The following is a 15,525-nucleotide window of genomic DNA, read 5'->3' on the forward strand; positions in this document are numbered from 1 at the left end:
ATTAATCATTAAGGAAAATCAATATAGAACAGGTTATGGTAAATGAATCCTTTACATAGAGTTACTTTCTAAGAAATGCAAAGATGAAAAGTGGAAAATGTCCTTTGACTGTGGAAACCACGATCAGTTAGACATTGAACACTTGCTACCTGTTGGCTGTGTGGCAGTGCTGTCACAGAATGGCTTCGAGCTTCACAGCATTTCTCATTGTAAGATAAGGCTAAACTATGGGCTCAAATTAGCTCCATAAGTAACAAATTCAAATTCAAAAGTTGAGAATTTGTTGAGATCAAAAATAGAACAAATCGATAGCAAAATGTATAGAATGGTAAACAAAAAAATTCTCAAATGCAAAAAAAAAAAAAACTTGAAGGCAAATCGAGAGCAAAACTCGAACCGATTGAGTCAATTTCACCGACGCGCTCGTCTGCAGTCCCTGTCTTTGGTTGCGATGCTGCAATCTTTGCTTTTTTTTTTTTTTCGCATTTATGAGTTTTGGCACTGTTTTGTCATGAGGGCGGGATTTACAGGGAGGCGTGGATCATGGGTCTCCACTGGTCCACTGGTTTAGTGACGGTTCTTCCTAACCCAATCAGTGATCAGGGTGGGCTGGTCTGGGTGATCTCTGTGTGGGATGGGAATTGATTGTCTCGGTTTCAACAGCAGCACTGATTCTAGCAACTCCTTAAGCATCCTGTTTGTTCATAGACCTGCAGTCAAAACCTGGAAAATCCCAACACTGTATCCCACTGCCTTCTTCAAAATATCCTCCCCAAATAGAGCAACTGAAACAAAACACAAGATTCACCTGCTATGTCCAGATGTTTAATATCATGTTCATATTAATGTAACCTGCACAAGCACTTTAATTCAGCTCAAGTCTGAGCACTGAACACAGTAAAAGGGATCAGACAGACGAGTCATTGCATGACAGCACTGAATACACATACAGTAACCCTGTTTAGGCAAGTCAAGGTCCAGTGTGAACATTTCATATGCCACAGAAGTTATCCGAGGGCACCCACATTCTTGTAGGTAATGGTAAATGCACCCGCATGAGGATACTGGACAGCTGCACTTGGCTGGAGTTCTTGCAGGAGAGCTAATGCAGCACTGAGTTCTTTCCCAGTATGCAAATCATGCTGTAAAAGTGGTTTCAGGTATATCAAAGTCTGGCATGGCTAAAGTAGACCAGAACTGAAATAGAAAGTGGAGGGGGGCCATCTCCACAGATATTGCCTTTCAAATGCAGTAAAGCTCTGAAGTTGGGATTGTCTAATGAAGCCATGTGGACATATACTTCATTAAAAGGGATTCCATGTCTTTCTGCCATGCATTTAAGTCCAATCACCTGTGAAAGTCAGTATTCAAGAAGGCAGATTGCAGTGTTTAAGTACATTTGTTTACAAATATGTTGTAAAAAGTGATTAAAAAATAACACAGAAAAACTAAAGCCACACTGCAGTATTGTAAGGTAAAGAGAAGTTATAAATGGACACACAAATAAAATTATGTTGGAAGATGGGATGTTTTAAAGATATACCTACATAGCCAGACAAAGACCAGTGGAAATTTTTTTAAAAATGCAGTGGCATGGCTGTGCCTAAGTTAAAAAAAAAATTGTATGCATTAAGCATCATTATTCCTAGCCAAATGGTGTATACAGTGAGAACTGAATTCCACAATTTAACTTCCCTTCATATTATAGAACTACAGTAAGGTCTTTAGCCAAGACTAGCCTATACAAATGGCCACAGTAGGAGTGGACAGGGGACCTTAAACATTCTGGCTATGCTGCATTCAAACTAGTCTACTTCACCAACTAGTAGGGCTGTGCGATATGACGATGTATATCATGTGACGATAGAAAAACATCTATCTATTTAATGCGCAAGAGCACACGTTCCGCCCCGCTCTTGTCGCCGGGCTAAACTCGAGCTGCAAGCACCCCCCACCCCCGCTAATTTACATCGATATAATTTGTATAAAATTAAAACATAAGCATTATTTGGCAGTGTTATGTGCAGCTCCTGAGCATAGACGTTACACTATTTCTACAATGTGCACATCATTTGAAAGCTTATTCCCTTGGCTACCAGCGCATTTAATTCTCAAAGACATCTGATTTACAGTTTCTGTTAACAATGTTCTATTAAACAGAAGTTCAGATCCAATAATTTAAAATTGTTGTGCATTAGTACACTGTAAACAGAGTTTTCCATCTTGACATTTTGAGCTCTCTATGGGTATGTGTTGCTTCTACCAAAACATGGCTGGTATTGTTTTGATCAGTAGACTGTATGGCTCCAGAATGTCATAATTGTCAGTATTTTGAAATTTTGTATTCCTACTCCCAGCGTAAATTTCAATAAAAACTGGAAAAACTGAGGTGTTCTAAAAATTGACAGGTAGTGTAAATCGGGGGAAGACATTAATGCTAAATGCTAAATGGGGAAGACTAACCCAGTGCTTCTGTTTCTCTTATGCATGTCTGTTATACAGGAAGTTATGACATGACATCTTGAAACCCCAAAAGAGCATACATGCCATATTTTGACATCCAGCATTATTTGGCTAATTGTGCATTTAAAAATGTGAAAAGTTGCTTATGATAAAATTGAACTGGAAGAGTGTGATACACTTTCTTATACACTATAGGAACACAAAAGTGTGCTAGTTCCTTTTTAAGTCTGCAGCAGTTGCTCAGTACATTCCTGAGTAAGGGATGAGCGCATCATAATGTGTCAATTACCCTGAAAGAGGGAATGAGTGAGAAAACAAAACTTAGTGGCAACAGGCCGACTGGGCCAATTGTGAGCAGGGTATCAGTTTTATTTCTTGAGCTACTCTGATACAACGTCAGGAAATGCCAGTTCAACATAGAACACCCCAGGCTGAAAAGCAAAGGGCACACACTATTCAGAAAATATTATTTGAGATGGGTCCATTTGTCTAAAGGTGCGAGTGTACTTTTTAGCACAGTACAAATCCTAATAGTGCAATAATGTAAAACAAATGTATATAAAAATCACTGAGCATCTCTTAAATTACCCACTCAGATAATCCTGCAAAGTGTTTATGGTTGCTTGCTGTCCCTCCCACCAAGAAGAACGGTGCCAAGCTAAGACAATGGGAATGTTTACACAACTTTTTCTGTGCTGAGCATGGGAGTGAACAACCTATGGGAGAACAGTGAATATTTAAAGAGTGCCTTGCTTAAACCTTACCAATTTGATCGCCACATATTCGTTGGTGTACAGGTTCTTCCCCAGGCGGAGTTCTCCGAAATTGCCACATCCAATTTTTTTTCCCACACGGAAGTTGGGGCCGACCATGAGCACCCCAGAGTTGGTCCCTGAGGTCCGGCTGCTGTGAGCAGTCCTCCCTCCGCCCGGCTTGGACATCCTTTTCCCTTCCTCAGCCTCCGCCTTCCCTCCTCTCTTATCAAAATCCATAAGCTTGTGATACCCTGGCCTCTCCACGGTTACACCACTGCCATACAAATCACAGAGCCACCGAAACCAAGAGGAGGGAGAGTATAGAAGAGGACTCGTGAAAGGAACAAGAAAAAAAAAAAAAAAAAAAAATGGCAGCAGCCGCTCAGGGATCTCTGGTGTTATGTTGGATAAAGGCTTTTTCATAAATTTTGGTTTGCACTCCGTTGTGTTGATTTCAGTACAGCATCTCCAACTGGGCGCAAACAGCTAGTGGAACCACATGACCTCCTGGCAGCTCCCACCAGCGCCCATGATTGTCATCTCCGCCTGGTCAGTCTTTGGTAGCGCAGACATTCCTCATGTTCCGATACAGTACGTCAGGATGAGCTGCAAACAGCAAGCCAGTGCTGGGATTCCCTTCAATGAAACTACAAGACATACACACACCAAAAAAAAAAAAAAAAACCACATTACTGCAAATATCTGAAAATTGGAATCTGGAAACAGTAGAAAATATTCTTATGTTAGATTTGTTCTACTTTAAATAGAATTTATTAATTTTTTTTAAATCTCAAAACACCTTTACAAAATATTTTTACTATCAAAAACTTAGAAGCTATATGGCGCTATAAACAGACACCACAGTGTTAGAAAAGGAATGGAAATTCAAAGTTTCACAGGAGAAATGTGCACAGGAAAGACGGTCTGGTACTGAATCATTTAGCAGGGCGGGATCAGGCATTGTCTGGAGTAGGGTTGTCAAAAATAGATACTTCGATACAACCATGATACCAAATTTCCTATACACGTGTGTAAATTTGATTTTGTAAATTGCATTATGCTTTGAACTGTACTGTAGTTTTGCACTATAATAATAAATACGGCAATACTACATGTAGTCTAACACATTTGACTACTTCTGATACAACCAAATAATACATGGGCGAGTTCACGTTGCACAGATCTGACCAGCAATTCATTTTCAAAATCGTATGACAGTCTGAATAGTGACGCATCCACCGGTCTATTTAAACACACTGTATGCAGTTATACAGAACACATCAATAGGCTGCTTTATTTGTGAATATTATAAAATCAGCGTTGCGCTGCCAAATGGTGATTGTTTTGCCTATATAAAAATATACAATAACACGTGTGACGTCTGCTAATTATCCATCTCAGAGTATCTTACTGCTTCTGCCATATTTAAACGGGGAAATGATCGCACTTGTACAGACACGTCCAGAGTGTCGGTCCGGGTGTGCTCTCCGGATCCACATCTGTAGCATCTCCTCCCCATGGCCACAGCGCTCTTGCCGGCAATCTCCGTTTTCTGTCTGAATGCATCCTTGCCGGCAATTTGCCGGCATTTCTTTGTGAATGGGGCTATACATACACACATCTCTGCATGTGAACTTCTCCTGCATATCTGTTCTTATATGTTACTAAATATCTGAATTAAATGCATGCATTTGCACCTGATGCAGCTCTCATCTGATCGGCTCAGCAAGTTCCTAACTTTCCTTTGGAATTCAATCCTGACCACGTTGCAAACCCGGGTCTCTGGATCAATGGCTTGATCAGTCACCCGTTTGATCATGAATGCTAATTGTTCATTCCGTCCACGGAAAGCAAAGTACATTTAACTTTTTGTCCAAAATTGCCAAGCACGTAATACGTGGGCATTTCTTGGGATAAAATGTGAATTATGTTCACGAAAATGTGATTTATATTAACGAAATGTGCAGTTCGAGGGACAAAATACTCATTATGTGGACAAATGCGTTTCATGGATGAGGAAATGCATTTTAAATACTTTCGTATATCACCACATCATTTCTCTGATCTCCTGCAGCGCGTACAGACGGACATTGTACAGCAGTTACTCCAGCACTGAGCAATTGGCCCGAGGCTCTTACAATATCGCTGCTCAGCCAATCAGCGCTGGCTTGACACATAGGACACAGAGACGCGCTGTTGAGATTTCGGAGGAGCGCGCATCAGCGCCTCTGCAGGCTACGCTTACCCAGAACCCCCTACTCTGCGTCACTACGCAGAGACGCATACGTGTACCTATGCATAAGAATAAATCAGTCTTAACATACATGCTACAATGTTGTGGCAACATTGTGTGTTAGCAGGGTTAGCTTGAATACCACTGCGCGAAACCGTGTGTATATATGTATCCGCATTTGCTTCTGTTTTTAGTATAATTCAAACATTTAATAACTTATTTTGTTTATTCACTTGCTTAAAATAAAACCTTAATATAGCGAGTGTAATATTGATCGTAATTCCACAAACATGTCCGTTTGTAAAATAAAAATGCAACTTTATAAGCAGACCTCAAAACTACTTATTTAATAAACTACATATGTAAGACATTATAAATCTATGCAAATATAATGCATTAAAACATAAAACATGAATGTGACTATTGACTGTCAGCACAACATGCCAGATTATACTAGTGACGAAATGCTGTGGTGTTATGTTGGCCAAAGAAATTACCAAAATATACATGAGTGTCATTAGCTACCTGCACTCTATTGTTCTGAAGAAAATGTTTGAATGGTTACTGAATTCTGGAAAAAAAAAGTTATCTTAATACTATGATACTTGTGTTTACTGCTCCGGCACATTTGATCTGGAGTGAAGATCGTGCATTTTTATGAAAGGAATGCTAATGTATGTTTTGTGTACAGATTTTGTGTGGTATTGAGTATCGTGAAATTGAACTGGTATCATATCGAAGTTCAAAATTCTAGGATCGTGAAAACCCTAGTCTGGAGTGCTTGTGGATTGGGTTTAGCCATGGCGAACGAGAGCAGAGGGCGAAGCATGTGTGATCATGCTTTAAAGCCATTATTTTTTGTTCAGGCATACGTTTGGCTGCAGGAAACCCTCGAGATTGCTTAACAGTTACAGGCAGGTAAATGGACAGAAAATAATTAAGAGGCCTTACAGTAGCAGTTTTGCATAAAATCCTGATTCGTCTAGCTCTGAATAGGATTGGTTTGATGTAAAACAAAATGCACTGGAAAGATCATTAAGCTAGACTGAGGGGTGAAATAGGGAAAGTAAAGAGTAAAGGTAGAGTAAATTAACTAGGTAGACTTTAATTATCTTTGTTTAGTAACAAGTCACAACAATAACAAACCAAAAAAAAAAAAAAAGTCTAAAGTGGACTCTACAGAAATTAAACTATGGAATACCAGTACTAACAAATGCTTAGGCCTCAAGCGTACTGTCCCAGAATATTGGATAAAAACTCATCCACCAAAATCCAGTTGAGATATGAGAAAATGGGAAGATTAAAGGCTGGCGACACTTCAGCAAAACACTATGCTGTGCTTAACTGAGAAAAGGAAAACGCTTCAATGAAACCCACAAAAGAAAGAAAAAGGTAGCAAATCCTTTGAAATTAACGTTGTCCCATTATCCAGGGAATGATAAAAAAATGTGTCTGGGACGGTTCAACACAGACTTTGGGGCGATAGGCCATACAAATATAAAATGCATACACCAGTGGTTCCATACTAATGCCTCGGTTCCACTGGCTTAAGCGTCCGTGTCATGCCATGCCGGAGTCCCAGAGCTTTTTCTGCAAAACCAGGCCGTTGTGAAGTCGATCCCTCTGATGGGAGGAGCAGCGAATGTGGGTTTGGTTTGTGTTATGTTTTAAAAACAGAGAGAGAACAACACTACAAGCGGTACTGCCTGACGTGGAGAGGACTTTTGTGTGCGTTTTATTCTTTGTGCTTTACATGATTGTAAACAGTGTAATAAATACACATTTCTGTTAAGAGATATTAGGAAGAGCTACACGTGTATACACAACATTATATTCAGGCATGCATTACGTTACTGTAAGAAAACTTTTCCATGTGCAACAATAATACTAAATCGCAAATGTTTTGTTATTATTGTCATCATTTGTGCTAGTATATATGTATTTTAAACGACACAGGGTGACTCCCTTAACTTATTACTCTTTCTGCAGATTTGTAACTGCAAATAATACTTTTTGACGTATTTATAATTGACTTAACATACGTTCTTAACCAGGGTAAGTTACAGTTGAAACAAAATACACGTTTCACGATTAATCATCCATATACAATATACAATGGACTTATGGACCATTTATTAAACCAGTCCTTAATGTTTTAGAGGGAAACCCAGATCTGCTGTATTTATTTATTCATTCATTAATTAAACTTGTAAATGGGCACACGTTAACTGAATCGTGTTAGTCTCTGCGGATTGTCCTGCACACCATTCACAAAACACAGCCTGAAACACCGTCCAGCTGCTCATAAAATATTAATAACATCAGCTGCTACGATCCGATTATTATCCTTCAGTTTATTTTTAGTCATGGCACTGCACCGTTCCCGTGAAATCCAAGTTTTTAATACTCTCGGATATTAACTGTAAGCAGTCACTGTTTCTGTACGTGGATTTCACTCCATGTTGCTAATAAAACTGCAATTTCTTCGTGATCACACACGGCACTTGAGATTGTATCTTCCGACACAATGTATCTGATCTCTTCCCTGTGTCTACAAGTCCAGCGCACACCTCTGCTCCTGCATGCGAATCATGTCCTCAGTGGGTGGGACGGATGCTTACGGACATGTCCAGCACCAGACAATTAACCTCCACAAAACACGGACGCGTCCGGACGCTTAGCCACTAGAAACACCCGTTCAAGCGTCCGCCAGTGGAAACGGTGCATAACATGTTTAAACACAAGGCTGATCATCACATTTAGCTTAAAAGGTCATAAACTATGAACAATTACTTCACATTACAAGAGCTACAGTGTGTTCGTCGCGTGGATGGCAGCGCATCGGGAGAACACCATTCTCAAATGCACACTGGATGGAGCGGGTCGTAATGTGATGTGACAGATGGATAGGCCTAGGCTACTGTAGCTAACAGTAAAAACATTTGAAAGAGGAAAGATCTGAAAATACAACTATAGGATTGTGCCTTACTGCTTTTGGACAGTCCAATAAACATGTTGTAAACCGAATACGAAAGAAATGCAGGTTTCAATGGTAAATCGGGAAGTCTTAAAAATAATCAGCATTTTTTCTATGGTCAGATTATGGCTATGGGCTATTAAAACCAAGCTAAGGTAGGTTATGTAAAACGTCCAGGCTTCAAACGATGATGTCTGGCTAGACATCGTTAGGTAATGATTTAAGTTATGTAAATGTTTAATAATTTCTAAAAAAGAAAGTCATTATAATGTCGGACATAGGCATATTAGATGCGAATTTCACTCTCTCTCTCCCTGCCTGTCTACAGGCTAAGGTTGCATTTTCCGGGAGTTGTTGTGGCATTTGAATTGTCTGTATAGTATCAAGAGAATATGGTTGTGTAATCTACCTGGCCTGAAAGGACTACAAATACGCAACATTAGTTTTTTTTAGTGGCATACGACATACAATTTTGACTTCTTCCTCACTGTCCAAATATGTGGATTGCGTCATTCAGGCTAGTGGAATCTGGGGCGGGTTGTACTAACAGGATCAGAAAGCAGGATCGGATCCGGGCTCACTGGATCTGGATCATGAAAAGCCGTTGTACGAAGCAGATCAAGATCCAGCTCTGCTGATCCGAGTGTTTGATCCCATTATTAAGCAGTGCGGGCGGTGACAAAGCAGTTTCCTATGGACATGAACCGGCTCGTCGGTCTCTGTGCGGCTGTTTTAACTTCTACCGCTCTAATGACTCAATACAAATCATAAACCTTTCAGAAAACTATACTGTGCTGTATTGTTGACAAGTTCATTAATTAAACATTCAATTAATTAGTCCGTAATCTGAAAAGCTTTCCATCAAGGACATTGCCCATTGGATCCGTTAAAACCTCACTAACTACACAACCTTTCCCGTTTCTTGCACTGGTGTGAGTCTCACAAGCTACGCCACTGTTTCTTTAACTCCACAACTACAAAAATAATATTATAATAATTTGCCAATAATCATTTGTATTTATAACGCACTTTTCTTATAGACAATATTGCTACAATTCAGACAGCCAAAACAGACAAGATCAAACAGGCAACATCGCAGCAGCAACCCAAGAGTATTTAAAAATGTCTTGCAACTAAGAGAGATTCTTAACAGCTTTTAAAAAAAATTGAGTTTTAAGAAATGTCTTAAAGTGAAAGGGAACACATTGAAACATTATTTTTAGTATATTGTTGTGCTGTGTTGTTTAACGGGGCAGAATATCTCCATGGAATTTTGTTGTTTAAGTTAAGAGTTCAATTAATAAATTAAATGATTAATAATGTAATGGAGGTCTGTTTTTATTAAGATGCATGGTCTTTTTCTAAAAATATTTAGTTTATGTAATGTCAGCTGTCAGTGTCAGAAATACACAAGTTACTTAAATAGTGTTGCAAATAACCTAGACCCATGTCAGCATGTCAAAATTCAAAAATAAATATTTTAATTTTGGGACAGGTCAAGTTCAGTTTGGGACAGTACCGGGACAATGAGGAAAAAAGTTAGTTGTGAGCCCTGCACGCCACTTTAAGTGAAGCTGACAGGAGAGGCTGTGGCTGGAAGTCACAGGGAATACTCAATTTATTCCAGAATTTTCATCTATCCAGAGACTGACAATATGAAGAATTATTGCTGATGCAATCTGCTTGCTTTATCTTCTCAAAATGCTGGAAATCCTGTCAGTGTTCATTATTGCTTCCTCACACCTATTGATGATACACCACTGTTGTTTCAGCTGTTGGAGATATTACAGAAAACAAATGCTAGGGTTCTTACACCAGTGTACAGTGTGTAACCGATTAAACAAATACAAAAAAGCAAAGGAAAGTGGGAGATTATAGTGATTATTCTGTAATGGAATATTACATGCAATGCAGGACAACAATATAGCTCAAGGGTAAAGGTGGGGGGTAAAGACAACACACACAGAAAACCCCCAAAACAAGTCAACTAGTTATTGTTGTGCATGTGTTGGTTTCATTTAGACTACACTGCAGTCAAACTCTGTTTGAGGAAGTATGAGGAAGTGTGGTAGTGATGTTTACCAGACCAAGACTGCACAGCAGAATTTACATTTGTAACTGGCTTTAGAGCCCTGGGGGGAGGAGGGGTTGTACTCCTAATCACAACACTTAACATGCAAGACTTCAAATATGGAACAAGTGTGATGCACCCAATAGGTGTAAAGTATAGCACGTCACAACCCCACACCTTTGAAGAACTGGTAACCTCTTCAATTGGGTTTTCCACTGAAGCGCTCCGTGGAGCTGGACTTAGTGAAGATCCAAGAAGACAAGGATAAGCAGCATATTTTGAAATGCCATAAGAGTACAGAGAATCTATTTTCAGCCTTGGCAGAAAATTAAATCAATTAATCAATACAGACTAGGAACCACTGATAATGCAGAAGGAGAGCATTCAGTACTCTTTCAGGAAGCATCAACTTAGTGCTCTAAAGAACACACACTACTGTTCAAATAGATGGGCTTTGAAGGCTGTGAGGGTCACAACACTTGCAGATAGTGGGGCTGAGCAGATACCAGCCTGTTATTGGCTCAAAGCAGGAAAAACAGAAAAGACTGTCAACCAATAATATTACAGATAAAACTTGTTTTTCTAGCAGTTCCAGGACTGTAAGAAATCATAACTTGTCCAAAGAAACAGAAGTTGTGCAGTTGTATTTTCAATTTTAGAAGATATATTTTATTCAATGTCCAAGAATTACTTCCTTTACAGTGTTTCCCCCAGAAATTTGCATAGGTAGGGTGGTCAGTTATGGAATTGTTACCTAGCAGACTGTCAAACGGGGGGGGGGGGGGGACGACGGGACAATAGCAGGTGAATGAGAGCAGGGGGCGGAGCATGTGCGCTTGCATTGTGGTCCCTTTTTTTATTTTTTATTATTTTGGTCATTCAAGGTGGGTGGCTTGTGAGCTTTGGAAAGCACTGCTTACAAAATCAGGGCTCTACAGTGCGAGCATTTGCGAGTAAAAATAATGTGCGAATGATAAATAGTATTTGGGCACACAGTGTGAATACAATTTTTGAACTCTATAATGAAATACTACATTGAAATTATTATAACTATGTTTTATACAAATTATTATTATGGGAGCAAAAGTGGGAAATGTAGTTCTGTTGTGGATTGTCCCAATTAACCGAGAACTACAAGTCTCGTGAATTAAATTTATGACCAATAATGTTGCAGCGGTTCATTTGGCTCGATATCCAATCACGTACTAGCTGGGGTTAGCCATTTCTTTGTTAAAACAAACTCAGTTACAGTAGTACTCAGCAACAGCAACATTTTTTTTAGATTTTACCGTTGATTCATTGTTTCTACCTGGGGCACAGCTACAAAAAAATATATATATAATCAAACAAAAAAACTCTTGAAAGATGGCGGAGGCTACACCTGTGGAAAGTCTTGCAAGTCTTCTAAAGTACAGGAGCACTTTACATTGAATTTACACTGAAGACATTTTGCTGCAACATGTGCAAAGTTGACCTCACATAGCACGAGCATGACAATGATGCACCTGAAGAGAAAACACATTGGAGCCGTGATGACGGGAGCAAGACGCTCAGCTGGTACAGACTGGTACTCTGGATCCAATGCGTCATTTGCAGTACGTCATCCAAAAAGTTGTCCGTCAAGGACGGCACATTGGATCTGTTAAACCCGCACAAAGTACTCAGCCTTGCCTGTTTCTTGAACTGTTGTGCGTCTCGCAATTAAGCTACATCAGTTTCTTTACCTCCTCAACTACATTATTATTATACATTGTATTTATAATGCACTCTTATTATACCAATGCGCTACACTGAAGCAAGAGTCAAACCAGACACAGCAGTACAGTACATACAGACAAAACAAAACAAGCAAGAAACAGTACTGTGGAGTAGTGGTTAGGGGACTCGAAGGTTGTGGGTTCTAATCCTGGGTGGGGCAGTGCTGTTGTACCCTTGAGCAAGGTACTTCACTTAGATTGATCCTGTGTATAAAATGCCCAGCTGTATAAATGGGTACAAATGTAAGTCGGCCTGGATAAGAGCATCAGCTAAATGACAAAAATAATAATAATAAAAGAAACAAACCGCTACATTGTGTGTTAGCAGCGTAGGTTAGCCAATAAAGGGGAGCAAGCAATAAAAGGGCTAAGAGGATTTAAGAACTTGTAACTAACAGATCCTTAAAAACTTTTTTCAAAAAGGTGATTTTAAAGACATTTCTTTTGTACATTGTTGCATTTGCTTTTCATTTGAGCATTAAATATGAACTATTTATGAGTCCATTTTGGACTGTGCTCCTAAATTAAAAATGTAGGGGCACAGTGCTCCTAAGAAAAAAAAAAGTAAGTGTAGAGCCCGGAACATGAATACACAAGTCAAAATACACCGATCAGCCATAACATTATGACCACCTGCCTAATATTGTGTAGGTCCCCCTTAAACGCCAAAGCAGCCCTGAACTGTCAAGGCATGGACTTGACTAGACCTCTGAAGACATGCTTTGGTATCTGGCACCAAGACGTTAGCAGCAGATCCTTTACGTCCTGTAAGTTGCGAGGTGGGGCCTCCATGGATCGGACTTGTTTGGCCAGCACATCCCACAGATGCTCTATTGGATTGAGATCTGGGGAATTTGGAGGCCAAGTCAACACTTTGAACTGGTGATTCATCAGACCAGGCCACCTTCCTCCAATGCTCCGTGGTCCAGTTCAGATGCTCACGTGCCCATTGTAAGCGCAGTGGACAGGGGTCAGCATGGGCACCCTGACTGGTCTGCAACTACGCAGCCCCATATGCAACAAACTGTGATGCACTGTGTGTTCTGGCACCTTTCTATCAGAACCAGCATTAACTTTTTCAGCAATTTGAGCTACAGTAGCTCATCTATTGGATCAGACCACAAGGGCCAAACTTGGCTCCACACGTTCATCAATGAGCCTTGGCCGCCCATGACCCTGTTCACAATTTTTCCTTCATTGAACCACTTTTGATAGGTACTGACCACAAGAGCTGCAGTTTTGGAAATGCTCTGACCCAGTCATCTAGCCATCAGGAAAACAGTAACAGGGAAAACCAAATCATACATTTCCATTTGAGAAATTCCAAAACTTCCAGTAAACTTGCCTGGATTATACATTCAGGAACAATCTACAAAACTGCTTTTAAAAAATAAAGTAAACAGGAGTACAGACTTCTGTTTTTCAGCTATGATTAACAGTCTTAATTATAGATCCAAATTACTGTTAAACCCCATTCCAGGGGTGCGAGATCTTGCTGATCCTTCAAAGAGTACAGGTAGCATAAGATAGAAGTAATAATACAATTCTCTCCTGCAGAACTCCACTAAGCCTAAATCGATGGTTGTTGAAATGTTTCAAACGTGGCTCTGGTAATGAGGTCTGAATTTGCTAAGTGAGGCACAAAGACTAAGCTTGATTTTGGATCTGGACATTTTCTAAACCAGGACTTCCTATGGTCAGGACCACCCTTTTCATATAAACAAAAGAAAAACTAAAGGAAAACCGTACTGGCCCTATAATAGTTTCCATTTAGATACAGGGACATAAATGGAACACAAATGTGATGCACTTTAATTCAAGTCAATTTACCAAGAAGTACGTGTGGTGCTCAATCAAAATAACATGCATTGCCTTTCTCCTTCATTAATTCAATGTGTACAAAAGCATGAAGTCTGTTAGATCCTATATAAACTCCCATTGCATATCAGGAGGAAGTGGAAGAAAAAACTATTATAGAATAACCATTTGTAAAATCACCAGTGGCCTATGTTTATACATTGACCATTATACAACGACGAAATCTGAGGGTGCAGGCAGGGATTTTCATTAAACTGTTCCTATCCAATACCAAAGACAGCATGTTATATTGTAAAGCAATGCCATACTGATGACTCAATACAATGAAAGAAATCTACTGTGCATAGGAATCAACATTCTTTAGCTAAACATCAATGGCTTTTATGCTTTACTAGGGAGCCAAGAGAAAAACAAAACAACAACAAAAAAAACAAGATAGCTCTTAAATACCTGCAAATTTACACTGCTATTGTGCAACCTGGCTATAAATACTCAGTGATCAAAAAAAGCAAGTAGCAGTGCAAATTAAATGGCACCCTTCACTGGGTGCTTGCTTCAGTTGGACTTGATCAATGTAAAGAATTGCTACTTCAGCTTGGGTAGAATGGGAAATGTTTCAAATGCATTTATTAGAATTAAAATTAGAAACCATAATTAATATTTCGCACAAGCAGTTCACTAATACATGTGCACAAATTACTCTCATGTTGCCTTATTCTTCAATCATCTCCTGGGCTCCAAATCTGTGTAAAACTCCCAGTTACTGAAATGATTTTTACAATCTACAATCAGTAATATGTACATAAAGAAGTTTGTTAAGAAGGCTGATGAGCGTAAAAACAAGCATGTTTAAATACAAAAGCCATCTGACACTGACAGCGTTTCCCATTTTAGCTCTCTATAATCAAACTCCTTTATTTATGTAAGCATTACCGAGCTGAAGTGATCAAAGCAGGAGTTTTCCTTTATAAAAATGCATTATCTGTCTAGCAATAACATTTCTTAATTCGATACACTGTAGTTCATTGCTACATTTTCAATTTTGTAGCCTAAACATTTTCTCTTCACAGATGTCATACACAGTATTTCATTGATGGGTGGGGTATTCATGAGGTGCTGATCCATTAAAAGTCCCTAGTAGGAGTGCTGTACACAATCTTAGCCTTTTCTCCCATTCAAATCCTGGCCCTGGCTTTCACTGCTGTTGTGGATTGCAATCACATTAGCGCTGGCATCCTCAGAATTACTGGGCTCCGGCAGGACTAATACAATTATCAGCAAGAGCTTTAAACCCATCCTCCCAGCACAGCAAACAGACAGCATTGAGATTGAGAGAGAGTGGCTTGGGGACAAACACACCTCAGATGACTCAACTGATCTTGTGACTCAACTCTGAATGTGGTGCACAATTGCAGCACCAAGTCCAGAATTTTTATGCGAGAGACGTTGGG

The 15,525-nt window shown here is 39.5% G+C and overlaps 1 protein-coding gene across 2 annotated transcripts in view; it reads right to left on the reverse strand.

The window, feature by feature from the left end:
* csnk1g2b (casein kinase 1, gamma 2b) overlaps positions 1–15,525 on the reverse strand; it is a 58,588-nt gene that overhangs the window by 32,720 nt on the left and 10,343 nt on the right. For both annotated transcript variants that reach the window (XM_066696120.1, XM_066696119.1), the window contains exon 2: positions 3,228–3,865. In XM_066696120.1, coding sequence (XP_066552217.1) covers positions 3,228–3,641 — 414 coding nt within the window. In that variant the 5' untranslated portion in view covers positions 3,642–3,865. The remainder of the gene's footprint in view (positions 1–3,227; positions 3,866–15,525) is intronic.

This window comes from Amia ocellicauda, chromosome 22, assembly GCF_036373705.1.
Source record: "Amia ocellicauda isolate fAmiCal2 chromosome 22, fAmiCal2.hap1, whole genome shotgun sequence".
Lineage (NCBI taxonomy): Eukaryota > Metazoa > Chordata > Actinopteri > Amiiformes > Amiidae > Amia > Amia ocellicauda.